Consider the following 12,907-nt stretch of genomic DNA (forward strand, 5'->3'; position numbering starts at 1 on the left):
GGCCCTTTAAATTTCCACTGTTTGACCAGCGTGTCCTAGAGGAAAACAAACACAGGATTAAAGTGTTACGAGGAAGTTATTTCCCCCAGAGGGTGCCGGCTGGCGCACACAAACACCAAGCCTTGCATTTTCTATTTTCCCCCCTCCTGCACTTTTTTTTTTTTATCTTCGCCATCAGGCTGACAAACTGTAGCAAAGTGAGAACACCCCAGGCGTCCGAATCTCATACGTTCTCCATTTTCCACACAAATAGAGCCAAGTAGTAAAAGAACCTCTCCTGATTCAGTATTCAACATATGCATTCAGTGTTGTAGGAACCAGCCGCTGGTAACTTTCCTGTCTGAAATACTCTTGTGTTTGGGGGCCAACATCTAGCCATTGTTCTAGCACTGCGTCTGAAGGGTTGTGTTTTTAGTTGGACCTCAACCACGTCGTCGCAGCCGCAGCACTGGGAGAGGTTCTGACTGAGCTGTAGTTTTCGGTGGACAAATTACAAAGATTGCTTGCAGATGTGAATGAGCCTAAACAGAAACTGGCCGGCCTCGATGACATCATGCCCGTGGTTATAAACACCTCTACGGGACTGGGGGATGTGTTTTTCCAGCTCTCTTGAAAACGGGATCACCTGAACCCACCTTCAGATTCTGACCATGACATGGAACTGACCTCGAAGCTGCTTCTCATTATCTCACGGCCAATCTGCCCTTTGTCTCACTTCAACATCATTGTTCCCAGATTGGCACATCCACAACAGGCCTATTCTGATTCAGAGTATTATGGGATATCTTGCTCTAGCCTGGGACCATGTTAATTACTCTCTGTGCTCACCACACCCTTATAATGGCCTGTGGTTATGTAAGGGAGTGGGCTGCAGAAAGGGAAAGGACTGAGATCATTCCAGAATCTGACTCAATCTGCCTGCCAGGCATGTACAGTTTAGGGCAAGAGTTTTTCATTGTGTAGTATTTTGGGCATTAAACAATATCACTTTTACAGAAAGGCTCCATGCAAGCAAGCTCGTATTGGTGAAGTATGACCTACAGCTAACACTGGTATCTGTATCTGTCTTAGCATGGCAGTTGAGTTAACATTGTGTTTAATGTGTTTAAGCTGTATACAGTTTAAGAGGTGGGTCTGATAGTAGAGGTTCTGATGAAGAAACTGGGACTGTCTTATTTCACCCAACTTGAACCCAAGATTCCCAGAGCAGGGTATCCCAAAGATAGTTCCACAAGTGCGGAGAAACTTGTGGGCCCTACCCCTCTGCCCCCCCCCCCCCCCCCCGCTCCTGTGGTGGACAGAGAAGCTGGTGACACTGCGAGAGTAGAGGAAGAGAGACAAGAGGAGGGGGTTGCTTGGGTGATGCTGGGAGGCTCCAATAAAATGTAATCCTATTATATGGTTCCCACTAGAGGGCAACAATAATAAAGGTTTCCCTAATAACAGGAGCAGTCCAGACTCAAATGGAAAACAGCTCCTCCGGTGCAGTCCCACAGTCGTACATATATCCTCTCATTAGGGCCAACTGCTGATGGCCCACATTACACCGCCAGGCCTTTGAGATTTGGCATCTGTGCCGGAGCAGGAAGAGTTAAGCCAAACAAATGTGTTTCATCAAAGTGGAGTTTGGGTGTTTCTGCATACAGGGGGAGTGGGGGGGGGGGGGGGGGGGGGGGGGGAGGGAGTTAGGGAATGTGTGGGGGTGGGAGCTGAAGATGAGGAGCCCTGAGGACACCAATCAGAAGCCTCCCCCCCCCCCTGCCCCCACCTTCCTGTCGTGGAGCCATCGGGGTCTCAGGTGTGCACTACCCGGGCTAATACCACCTCGACTTGATTGTTTGTGTTCAAGTAATCAGGGTTTTGTAAATTACCATTTTGGAAAATGAAAGTCCAATCACTGGCACAACACAGTTTCAGTTCAAGGGCAGACACTGGCATCAACATAGTGAAGGGGGTGGAAAGCCCTTCTGTGCAGATCTGGGTCCATGGATGGCTAGCAGGTTTTTAGCATCCCTTATCCACGACAGGTGCTTCTCAAGGAAACTGAGGGAGCATGAACCGTTGAACATGGCTCAGCCCAATGTTAACCGAATGTGGCAAATTGTGTGTTGAATGTGCACAAATACAGAAATCTCATTTTAGTTTTATTTGATAATGTGATAAAATGCCAAAGTTACTCTGTCTTCCAGCTGTCTCCAGCAAAGGCAGCAACGTATTTATCATAAGCGACAAGGTGAGTGAGGATATCAATCATATTCTCCTGACAGATAGAGTTATTAAGTGAGCCAATTGCAGCATTATGAAACCCAGAATAACGAATGATAATTTATCTCTCTTGTGAGCATCTATGTGTATCTTTGCATGTGTGCCTGTGTGTTTATGTGTATGACAGACAATCAGAGAGAAAAAGAGAGATGTGTGTGAGTGTGTGTGTGTGTGTGTGTGTGTCACACTCCTTCCTGTTCCTGTACCACCCTCCAACCCCTGAGCTGCAGACTCAAGGCGGTTTCCAGAATCAAACAATTTCACGCAGCTACTGGAGGAGGAAATGAACTAAGCCCAGAGCAATAATAAAATTATACAAATGTTATTACAGACTCGCCCGCTACTGTCCTACTTTAATTCAAATTTGGGCACTCCAGGCACTGCTGGTGGCAGAGACCTTCCTGAATAAATCAACATTAGCTTACGTCTAAATTATTAAGGAAGTGGGAGACTTTCTTGTTTATAGTATGAATTATTAAGCAAGAGTTTAACGCTGTTTTTCTTCACGAATCCCCAAATATTAATTGCTAATGATCTTTAAGGTGTGTGTTTTATCTTTGTGCCCCCGCCGTCACATCTGCTGAGAGGCATTTAGCATACAAAGTTTTAAGTTGGAAAATGCTACAGCAGTATTCTCTATGGAGCGTTAGTTAATCAAATATGTTTTGAGGTAAATTATTTCCTTCTATATCAAACCAAAATGACCTTTTTTGTTCTTGTGGTAGTTTTATCCAGCAGATACATTCTTGTTCTTTTCTGTCATCGTGTTCTCTGGTAAAAAACAAACTAGCAAAATAAGCTATCAAATGGGTGAAATAATTTTGCCTCGGATTAAAGCATAGTTTTTGATTATTCTAATGAAAATTAGCTGGTTGGTCAGAAAGCATTTGATCCTCCAAGAATTCAATGAGAGCAGCGTGGAACTGTTTGGATTGAACTTGTCCTAAAGAAGGTGTTGGGGGGCTTGTCAGCGTGTGGAATATAGTGAGGGACTCAGCAGATCATGGTGGAGACTTTCCCTCACCAACAACACTTTAAAACTTCTCAACTGTGAAAGTAAACTGCTATATTGCCCAATGTCATTGTAATTTTTTTCTTGCTATTTGTATGGTGTATTGTGATCACACAATAAAGATCAAAATACAAAACCTATGCTACACAGTCATACACTGAACATGAAACTATAATATCGAAAAACGTAATGTCAGTGTGTGTAACTGTATTGTTTTGTATTAGTCGCACACATGAACATAGAGTTGAGAAGGACTGATGTTCTTGTCTATGAACCTCTGCTGTCCACCTGTCCTGCCCTATCTGATCCTGGCATGATCCTGTTCTAAATCACTCCTGGTGATAAAGCACTCCAGCCCAGATTCCCAGCAGAAGCTACATGCTCAACACCTTCCATTTATAGGTTCAGTCATGGAAGCTGTAAATGTGATGCAGCAGGAGCTGAGGGGCTTGACAGGTGGTCGGGCAGGCCAAGGTGAGCTGGTTTGTTGACACCAAGACTGGTTCCTGGTAAGAAACCATCCATCTGTGTCTGTCTCAGCCTGTAAATGATTTGTGGTATTTATCCAGAAACATCTTTCACTGGAGTCAGATCAAGACAAAGCAGCCAAGCTGAAGTCATCAAATTTAAAAAAGCCTGATGAAAGGCTCATGACTGCCTTCTCCTGGTCAGTGATGGGTACACGCATACAAATGGAAATTGTTCATATACAATGAACACCTCTAATACAGTAAATAGACTGTGGCTCATTAAAAGGTTATACTTATCAGAGGAATACATTATTGTCCACACATTTTTGAGACCTTTTACCATGTCAGTATGTCTTTCATAGAATAGGCTCTAAATGTAACATTGTGATTCAGAAAGAACTAACTTTTTAAACAGGTACTTGTGGCAGACCAGAATTCACTGTTCTTGTTTTTTTTATTTTAAATTTTAATTGTAATCATTATTACCAAGATCAGTGGTACAAATGTACAGTATTACAGTTTCTCATATAAACATGTCCAATGGGTGGCGCTGTAGTCATACATTTTCATCAGGGGAAGGAAGTTGTGAGAGTAAACACACAAAGGTATACGGTATGACATGATTTAGTGTCAGAACAAAATTGCCTCCCATTCACAATAAAAGCATTTACTATCTCCCCACAGCTTTGTTGTGACAGTGACACAATCTGTCTGCCTAATCAGTCCCCTTTACTTTTTATTACTCAGCATGGAAGAAACCATGGAAACCACATGGTCCCCAATAATATTGTACTTGTTACTTTTTCAGAGGAAATAAAGTGTTATTGTGACAAATCACCACTATTGTGTGTAACTGGGCAGCGCATTTTGTCAGTGTTCCCACGGATGAGGCAAGATGAAGGGCTACTTTCAGAGACATAAACTCAGAATGAAACGGCCGCACAGCCATTCATCTGGCCTGGGGAACACTAGGAGAACACGGTCCACACAGAGCTGTGATCATCCATCATTACTGCGAGCCTTTCTCCTCTACTCTGCTGAATTTCTATTGCCAGAAGTCTGTGCTGTAAGAGTTTTAGGGCCCTATTTTAACGATCTGAAATGCAAGTATCAAAACGCAATGCGCAATTAACTTTGTGGGCTGGACTCTGTTGCTATTATACCGGCGGGATAAATGACTTATGACTCTAAAATGGGTTGGTCTGAAGTAGCTACATTACTAATGGGTGTGGTTTGGGCATAACGTGCAATAAACCAATCAGAGCGTCATCTCACATTCCTTTTAAGAGCAGGCGCGCTTGTTCCATGGCGGATTGCTATTATAACGGCGGATTTGCCAGGCGCACGCCAGGAGCGGTTCATAGCTGAGGAGACCGACGTTCTCGTCAGGGCCATAAAAGATAGAGAAGTGACATTGTATGGGAAAGGCAGAGCAGTTTTCTCATTGCACTAAGTTGCCCACTCATGCTGCTCATTCAAATTCGTCGTCTCATTTTTATATAGGCCTATATATCTTTTTTAATTTTTATATTTTTAAATTGTTTAGTTCTTAGAATTAGTTTAACCATTGTACTTTTTTTTTTTAACTTAATTTAAGACCCGTATATTATTGTTCGCACCTTCCTGCCACAGAAAATTCCGTGTTTGTGTAACATACATGGCGAATAAATTGAATTCTGATTCTGATTCGGATTGGGATGGGAGAAGAAATCCACCCAAATTATTTTCGGTTAAACAGGCGTGGGAGGAAATTGACACAATTGTTACAAATAAAGTTCACATACATAGATATTTCTCATGAAAATCTTTTTAATTATTGACATGAAAGAAATGTAACACAGCCTGAGCAATACAATAAATCAAAACAATGTAACGCAGGAAGAAGACCCTGGCCTCGTAAGCAGTGCGCACGGGCCAAGCTTGTGCCCTTAAAATAGCATCTGAATAATGCGCCATTGACTTTAGACCATGTTTTTCCTGGTCTGTGGCGAATTGTTTTTCGGAAACTGCAAAATAGCACCAGGGAACGTTTGCGCCGGAACACGCCCCCTTTTTTAACTGAACCGCCCCCGTGAGTAGCCTGGTCCTAACCAGACTGTCAGTGCGTTCACACTGCAGCGTTACACAACATTTATGTAAGTGCAAGATTTTACTAGTGCAAGATTACAGTAGAATACATGTTACGCCACCGGTCACTCAACCAGTCGTTTGTAGGCTGGGCTAGCGAGCTAGCAGTGGCACAGAACAGTCACGTAATGTGACGAGACTGAATTTAAAAGTAGGCTATAAAAACACACTAGGAACAATGACGACATCGGCAACCATGCACCATGCATTATTAGTTTAATGTAATCTTTAAATTCAGGCTCGTCACATTAGTAACTTTGTTCTGAACAGAACTGGGTGTGCAGACACATACGAAAAGTTTCTCCTCCATCTTGAAATTGTCAAACCTAGAAATGTTTACCATGACGAACAGTTGCTACGTTACAAGAAACAAGAAACCAATCCGATTGGCCAACGCTAGCGTTTTCACGCTCCTCATTTACATAAAGTTGAGAAAATCCAACTTGCAACGCTCCGCTCCGCTCCGCTCGCCTTCCCACAATGCCCTACGCGAGCGTCAACGCCTGGTTTCATTGAAAATGAATTGGAAGCCGACGCCGCGCGCCGCCCGCTCCGCTGCAGTGTGAACGCACTGTCACAGTGCGTTCACACTGCAGCGTTTTTTAACGCTCTGCATCGCTTGCCTTCCCACAGTACACCACGCTCGGGGGCGTGTTAGACAAGTTAATACAGAGTTGTAGTTCTCTAAGGTCACTGTTGTAGTCATGGCCAAGCGTGCAGATTTGGGTTAATGTACTCACAATATCGATCAAAATACCACTTTTACACAACATTTATGTAAGTGCAAGATTTTACTAGTGCAAGATTACAGTAGAATACATGTTACGCCACCGGTCACTCAACCAGTCGTTTGTAGGCTGGGCTAGCGAGCTAGCAGTGGCACAGAACAGTCACGTAATGTGACGACTACATTTAAAAGTAGGGTATAAAAACACACTAGGAACAATGACGACATCGGCAACCATGCACCATGCATTATTAGTTTAACGTAATCTTTAAATTCAGGCTCGTCACATTAGTAACTTTGTTCTGAACAGAACTGGGTGTGCAGACACATACGAAAAGTTTCTCCTCCATCTTGAAATTGTCAAACCTAGAAATGTTTACCATGACGAACAGTTGCTACGTTACAAGAAACAAGAAACCAATCCGATTGGCCAACGCTAGCGTTTTCACGCTCCTCATTTACATAAAGTTGAGAAAATCCAACTTGCAACGCTCCGCTCCGCTCCGCTCCGCTCCGCTCCGCTCCGCTCCGCTCCGCTCCGCTCCGCTCCGCTCCGCTCCGCTCCGCTCCGCTCCGCTCCGCTCCGCTCCGCTCGCCTTCCCACAATGCCCTACGCGAGCGTCAACGCCTGGTTTCATTGAAAATGAATTGGAAGCCGACGCCACGCGCCGCCCGCTCCGCTGCAGTGTGAACGCACTGTTACACTGCATTTGTACAGAGAGTCTGGCCTCGCTCCATTGACAAGCGTTGACTTCCTTGTAGGCGGGTACTCTGTTGAAGTTTAAAACTATTGGATCTGCCCAGAGCCACTCTGATCTGCCATAACCAATCGCTAGCGTTCGCCTTAGCCAATTCCTTCACCACTACTGTAACAGAGCTAGCTGCCGTAGCTGCATATTCGGCAGCGTTGCCACAACGGACCGAATGGCTTTGCTCGCATCTTTCTCCGCCGCCATTACGGAACTACAACACAAACTAGCGCACGACATCAACGTCATCGTTGTCAGCCACTCCCTCTGTTCGCTGATTCTCCGGTAGAAAATCAACCTAAAAAATCTGACTTATGTACCTCATGGCCAGACCTATGTACAGAAGCAAAAATAAAATTGAGTGGAAGTACGTAGGAGGGCAGAGCCAGGCTACCCCGTGAGCGCAAGGTCATTCCCTAATTTACCGACGTGCGTCTGTGGAGGGAAAGTCCGCTTTGCGTCGAGTGCAAACTAGGAATGATACTTTGTCGTTGACAAAGTCAATTGCGATGGGTGTAAGATAGGGCCCTTAGAGTTAAGGAAGTGGGAAGATAAATATAATTTCAATGGATTTAGATATAACCGAGGAAAGTTAAAACTACAACTCCCATCTGTGGCTCAGTATCAGGCACGGGACTAAACAATTAACCAAATGCATTCATCATACATCAGATATATATATATATCAAGCGTATATAACCGCTTGAGCTTAATAGTTTAATACGCTTGAGCTTGATGATGACCACATAAATAAAATCCAGTGTCCTGCCTCGGCTCTGTATCCTGTCATTCTCGTATGTTTCAGTGAAGCAAAGATGCGTTTTGTTTTTGTTTTCCCACAGAATGAGTCTTTGGAAAATGGTTATAGAGGCCAGGCAATGTACAAGGTTTTATGTAAAAAAAAACATTCAGTATACAAACACATTCACAACAAGATAACCAATAAAAGTTAAAATCACAACTATGACACATGAAAATCTTCAGATTTCTAGTTTGACTTTTATCTAACATCTATTATGTGATAAAACATCCACAAAAATTGAAGAAACTAACGTTTTTACAAATGTAGAATCAAAATATGGCAGACATTTTCCTGACTAACATGGCCAAAAAGGGACAATCCCCCAAATACTCGGAAGGATGGCTAAATCTATCGACCTATGACTAGAAACTGTTCAACATGGGATTTGTAATGTGCTCAACGACCCCTGAGAAGGCCTCTTCAGTCAATGCATACGCATATTCAAAATGTGACACTAATCCAAAAATAACAAGGCTGCGTTTGACTTGCCTTCCCATCTTCAGCGTGATGACCTGACATAATTGTTCGACCTACACATGTCTCGCTGACAGAATGTATCACTAGTGGAACAGTCTGACATGCAGAACACCAGTAGATTTAAAAGGAGAAGAAAGGGTGATAGGTTGGGGAGAGCAATGTTCAAAGTCCCACATAAGCCAGTTGTTTCTTCCATTGGAGGCCTGAAACCCGAGGTAACACAACTGATGAGGCAGGAAGCCAAGCTCTCGACGTTCGCTCTGAAGACGGAGTCTCTGGCCAGAAACCAGAGTGGAGGGTGGAGATGTCACTCTCACTGCATGCCCATGCACCCCCATGCTCTACAGGTTGGTCTCCATCTCCAGGGCGCGTGATAGTCATACCGAGGACAGCACCTCACCCGAACAGTCCCGGGGAGGGTCCTTCTTCTGGGACTTGTCCAGGTCACCGGCGTGGATGGAGCCAGGCTTGATGACCAGGTCATCAGGGTCTCCCTGGTACACACCACTCTCCACCTCCAGGTACTTCCCAGACGTGTCCTTCTTGAAGACGCCCTGCAGCCTGCTCTTCAGCTCTGGGTCGGGGCAGTACAGGTACTCGTACAGGGCAGCCGCCAGGATGCCCCCCAGGATTGGACCCACCCAGTACACCTACAGGACAGATCCCAAACAGCCACTCACTCCTAGAGACCGGTGCTCTACACAACACACCACTAACTACTGGATCAGCTCTTATTCCAGGTCCTATCAGCTCTAACATTTAGAATCCAGTCTCTGAACTGAGGACCTCTCTACCTATCTGAGGACCTAACCTTTTTCTGTTTACCTAAGATTCAGACGAACCCTTCACACACTCTCATGAATATCCTTTTGTGGGATGATACATTTCACCATGACACACACACATGCACACACGAGTCACACCTCATTATCTCCGAACCTGCTACATTACCCATGCTGCCTGTTTTGTTCTGCAGGAGGGCTAAGTACACCAGGTTGAAACCATAATATGGTTTTCCTGACTTCTCCATGCATCCCCCCTACAAAAAGCTGTCGTTCCCTCGTCCAAAGATGGTGAAGATATCCTTGAGTATTACTGGATGGTAAATATTACACCGCCCAGACATGTCAATATGCCTCTGACCTTACTGGGTTTCAATATGCCAGTCACACCCCCACCTCCCACCTCCCCTACACCCCCCTTCTCCACACACACTTAAATGGCATCCTCAGCATCAGCCGCTGCAGAGGTGAACCTAGCAGAAAAGCTCTGTTATTGTCATGTTATCCACACCACTGACTGCAAAACTGTGTCACCACACGGTACATGTAATGGCCACTGCTGGGAATTCACAGGGCAAGATCGTAACCCTTAATGGCTCCCCTCAACAGAGACCGTTTGTTGTGCTGTTTGTCGTATGTCCTACCCAGTGATTCTCGAAGTTCAGTGTGACCATTGCCGGTCCAAACGAACGAGCTGGATTCATGCTGGCTCCAGTGTATGGAATCTGACAATCCAGAAGGGCAGATTTAATAGCTACTCATCAAAGGAATCATGCTCATCTTCATTTTTCAGTGTGTTCAGTTGGTAATTATGATACACTCACTGTCTAAATCTGGTGTGAAAAACTACTGGATAGTAATAGTCTACATCTGGGTTGATTAGGTTTGTAAATTCAATGAAAACATTGTAGAGTTGCATGAGGAGAGGGCAGCTGATAACAGAAGTGGAATAACAGCAGTGTTATTTCCCGGCAAACATAACTTGTTTATGAATTACTGAAGGGATGATAACCTGGGCTGTATGCAGAATCACAAACAGAAAACATTTCTCTGCAGGAACAGAGAAAGCTCTGTAGGATTTCAATAGTTTCCAAGTGATTGGTTGCCATGGATGAACCACTAGAGATTGTGAACATGTGGTTTAGGGTACAGGCTGATCTCTAATAGATCTCTGCTCTGTGCCACTAAATAACATCCAACATCAGAACAGCTGTGCTTCAATATCCTTCAAGTAGTGTGTATATTATTTTTGCAGTGTTTTATCAAATGTTTTTCATCTGAATTGCCCAATGTCATCAAAGTGAAGTTTTAACTGAATCCTCGGTTAACACTTTACGTTAAGTCTAATCAAACTACAATGTAACTACATAGCTATTGCACATGGTCATATTCAAACGCTGGACACCTACAGCAAACAGGTGGCCGATGGTGACCGCGATCCCGATGGCCAGGCCTGCCGAGCCAGTGAGGTCGCTGCGTTTGGGGTCACAGGTGGCGAACACGGAAAAGACCAGCTCGAACGTGATGAGGAGCTCGACCACAAGGGCATGGCCTACCGAGATCTGGGAGTTCACCTGCGTGGACACAGACAATGTCATCACTTAGATTCTTGGGCAGAAATGCCAGGGGGGGATGGAGGGGGGGCCAAGACCCCCCCAAATCCAATATCATTAAAAAAAAGTCCTACTGTGGTGACTCCCAGACCCCCTCTGACAGCCTCCGGGGTGACCAGGTAGAGGAGGCCTGCCCCAGAAATGGCCCCCAGACACTGGGCCCCCACATAGAACACGGCCTTGGCCAGGCTCAGCTTCCTGGTCACCACCATGGCCGCCGTCACCGCGGGGTTGATGTGGCCCCCGCTGATGTGTCCGAAGCACTGCACCATGGTGGCGATGCTGAGGCCGAAGCAGAGAGAGATGAGGACCAGGTCTGCAGACGGGGGCTTCTCCTCCCGCGCGGCCCAGTTGATGGTGGAGCCCAGGCTGAGGAGAACGAAGATGAGGGTGGCCAGGAACTCCCCGGACACAGCCCTCCAGAAGTCCTTGGTCCAGATTCCCTTAAAGGCCACCATTCTGCTCGGACGGTCACACAAGGATGGACACCTCCTGGCCATGGAGTGATTAGACAGAGCCATTAGCCTAGTTAACCTATCCCTGGTGTGTCTTCCTGAGAATGTACTCTGGTAGTTGACACCTCCCAGGCACAACATTGAACATTTATAACTCCTCTCAGGACTGGGGCCAGTGACTTTCCATCAAACGTTGCCAGATGCTGCAACATTGATCAAAGAATGGCAGGACACTGTGACATGTCATTTGCAATCAGTGATTAAATGTATAATTGTGTATTCTCTAGCTTTTTTACTTTTGATGCAATACTGAGAGAGAGAGAGAGAGAGAGAGAGAGAGAGGGAGAGAGAGAGAGGGAGAAAGGGAGAGAGGTGAAGATTATGTCAAAGTGGGATTTAACATTTTACTTTTTGTTGAATTCATACCAATAATATAACAGATCAGTCCACTGGCATATCATGTTTTAAAAAACGGTAGCAGTGATATTTATACCACATTCTTTGAGCATAACTATTCTATGTTCTCATTTGGTTCATTTATGTTAGCTCTTGTTTTAATTAGTGTTTAAATTAATCCCTAAATTTTGTTTAAACTTACCATAAGCAACTACATGCTGTCCCCCTGTCCTCTATTTCCTGTGTTTTCTCTTCCCTCATAGCTTCAGGTGAGTCTCTTAACAATCAGCTTATCTAAGTAGGAAAATATGACTTATCCTCAGTCCAAACACTAAACCAGGCAGTCACATGAAACGGATAACCAAAAGTCCAAAATTGACACTTACAGACACGCTGCAGTTGGCTGGAATTGACAGAGCTCAGGTGTGGATGGGAGAGCAGGGAGCCGGTCAGATGAATATGAGCCACACATCATGCCCCTGGGCTGGCATCCAGGAGCTTTATTACTCTAGTAACAGGGCATCACCCCCAGGAGAGTGAGTCTGGGAGCATGCTCTGAAGGAGGAGACTGCTGCTTGGGGTGCCTCAGGCCCGCCCACCAGCTCACTAGTGCAGAGTGTCTCTGTGGAAAAACAAGAAACAGGCGAGTGCTCAATTAAAATGGACGCGTTTTTAAAACGTAACGTCTCTCTTACTGTTACATCTTACCTTGTTATATCAAGAGAAAGTAGAAGAAAGCGCCCCCCCAAATTACACATGATTTCACATTTTTTACACCTTTATTTAGATTCAAGCCATACTTCTGCCATTACAAATGAGTCAAATAGTTAGATTAAATCATAATGCTTTATGGTGTTGGATGCCAACACAGAGATATTGAATTGGTGTTGGTCTAGACAAGTTGTTCAACTATCCACTAGATGACATTATTTTTTGTGTGACATCAGAAGCAAAGTGGAGGGGAGTCAGGTGGCTGAGCGGTGAGGGAGTCGGGCTAGTAATCTGAAGGTTGCCAGTTCGATTCCCAGTCGT

The 12,907-nt window shown here is 44.9% G+C and overlaps 1 protein-coding gene across 1 annotated transcript; it reads right to left on the reverse strand.

The window, feature by feature from the left end:
• Positions 1-8,294: 8,294 nt before the first annotated feature.
• On the reverse strand, positions 8,295-12,381 carry LOC134036904 (aquaporin-4-like). Its single transcript, XM_062482070.1, has 5 exons — positions 12,262-12,381; positions 11,099-11,516; positions 10,821-10,985; positions 10,056-10,136; positions 8,295-9,279 (listed from the first exon to the last, which is right to left on the reverse strand). The coding sequence occupies exons 1-5, from the start codon at positions 12,348-12,350 to the stop codon at positions 9,007-9,009; spliced, it is 1,026 nt and encodes a 341-aa protein (XP_062338054.1). The 5' UTR covers positions 12,351-12,381; the 3' UTR covers positions 8,295-9,006.
• Between the last annotated feature and the right edge of the window lie 526 nt (positions 12,382-12,907).

The sequence above is a fragment of the Osmerus eperlanus genome, chromosome 16, assembly GCF_963692335.1.
Source record: "Osmerus eperlanus chromosome 16, fOsmEpe2.1, whole genome shotgun sequence".
In the NCBI taxonomy this organism is placed as follows: domain Eukaryota; kingdom Metazoa; phylum Chordata; class Actinopteri; order Osmeriformes; family Osmeridae; genus Osmerus; species Osmerus eperlanus.

What these genes read in the sequence shown, in the direction of transcription:
- LOC134036904 (XM_062482070.1), bottom strand. Translation starts at nt 12,350, where the DNA reads ATGATGTGTGGCTCATATTCATCTGACCGGCTCCCTGCTCTCCCATCC. An exon ending in CCATCGGCCACCTGTTTGCT is followed by an intron (nt 10,137 to 10,820) that starts GTAGGTGTCCAG and finishes CTGGATTGTCAG; the next exon opens with ATTCCATACACTGGAGCCAG. An exon ending in TGAACTTCGAGAATCACTGG is followed by an intron (nt 9,280 to 10,055) that starts GTAGGACATACG and finishes TCTGTCCTGTAG; the next exon opens with GTGTACTGGGTGGGTCCAAT.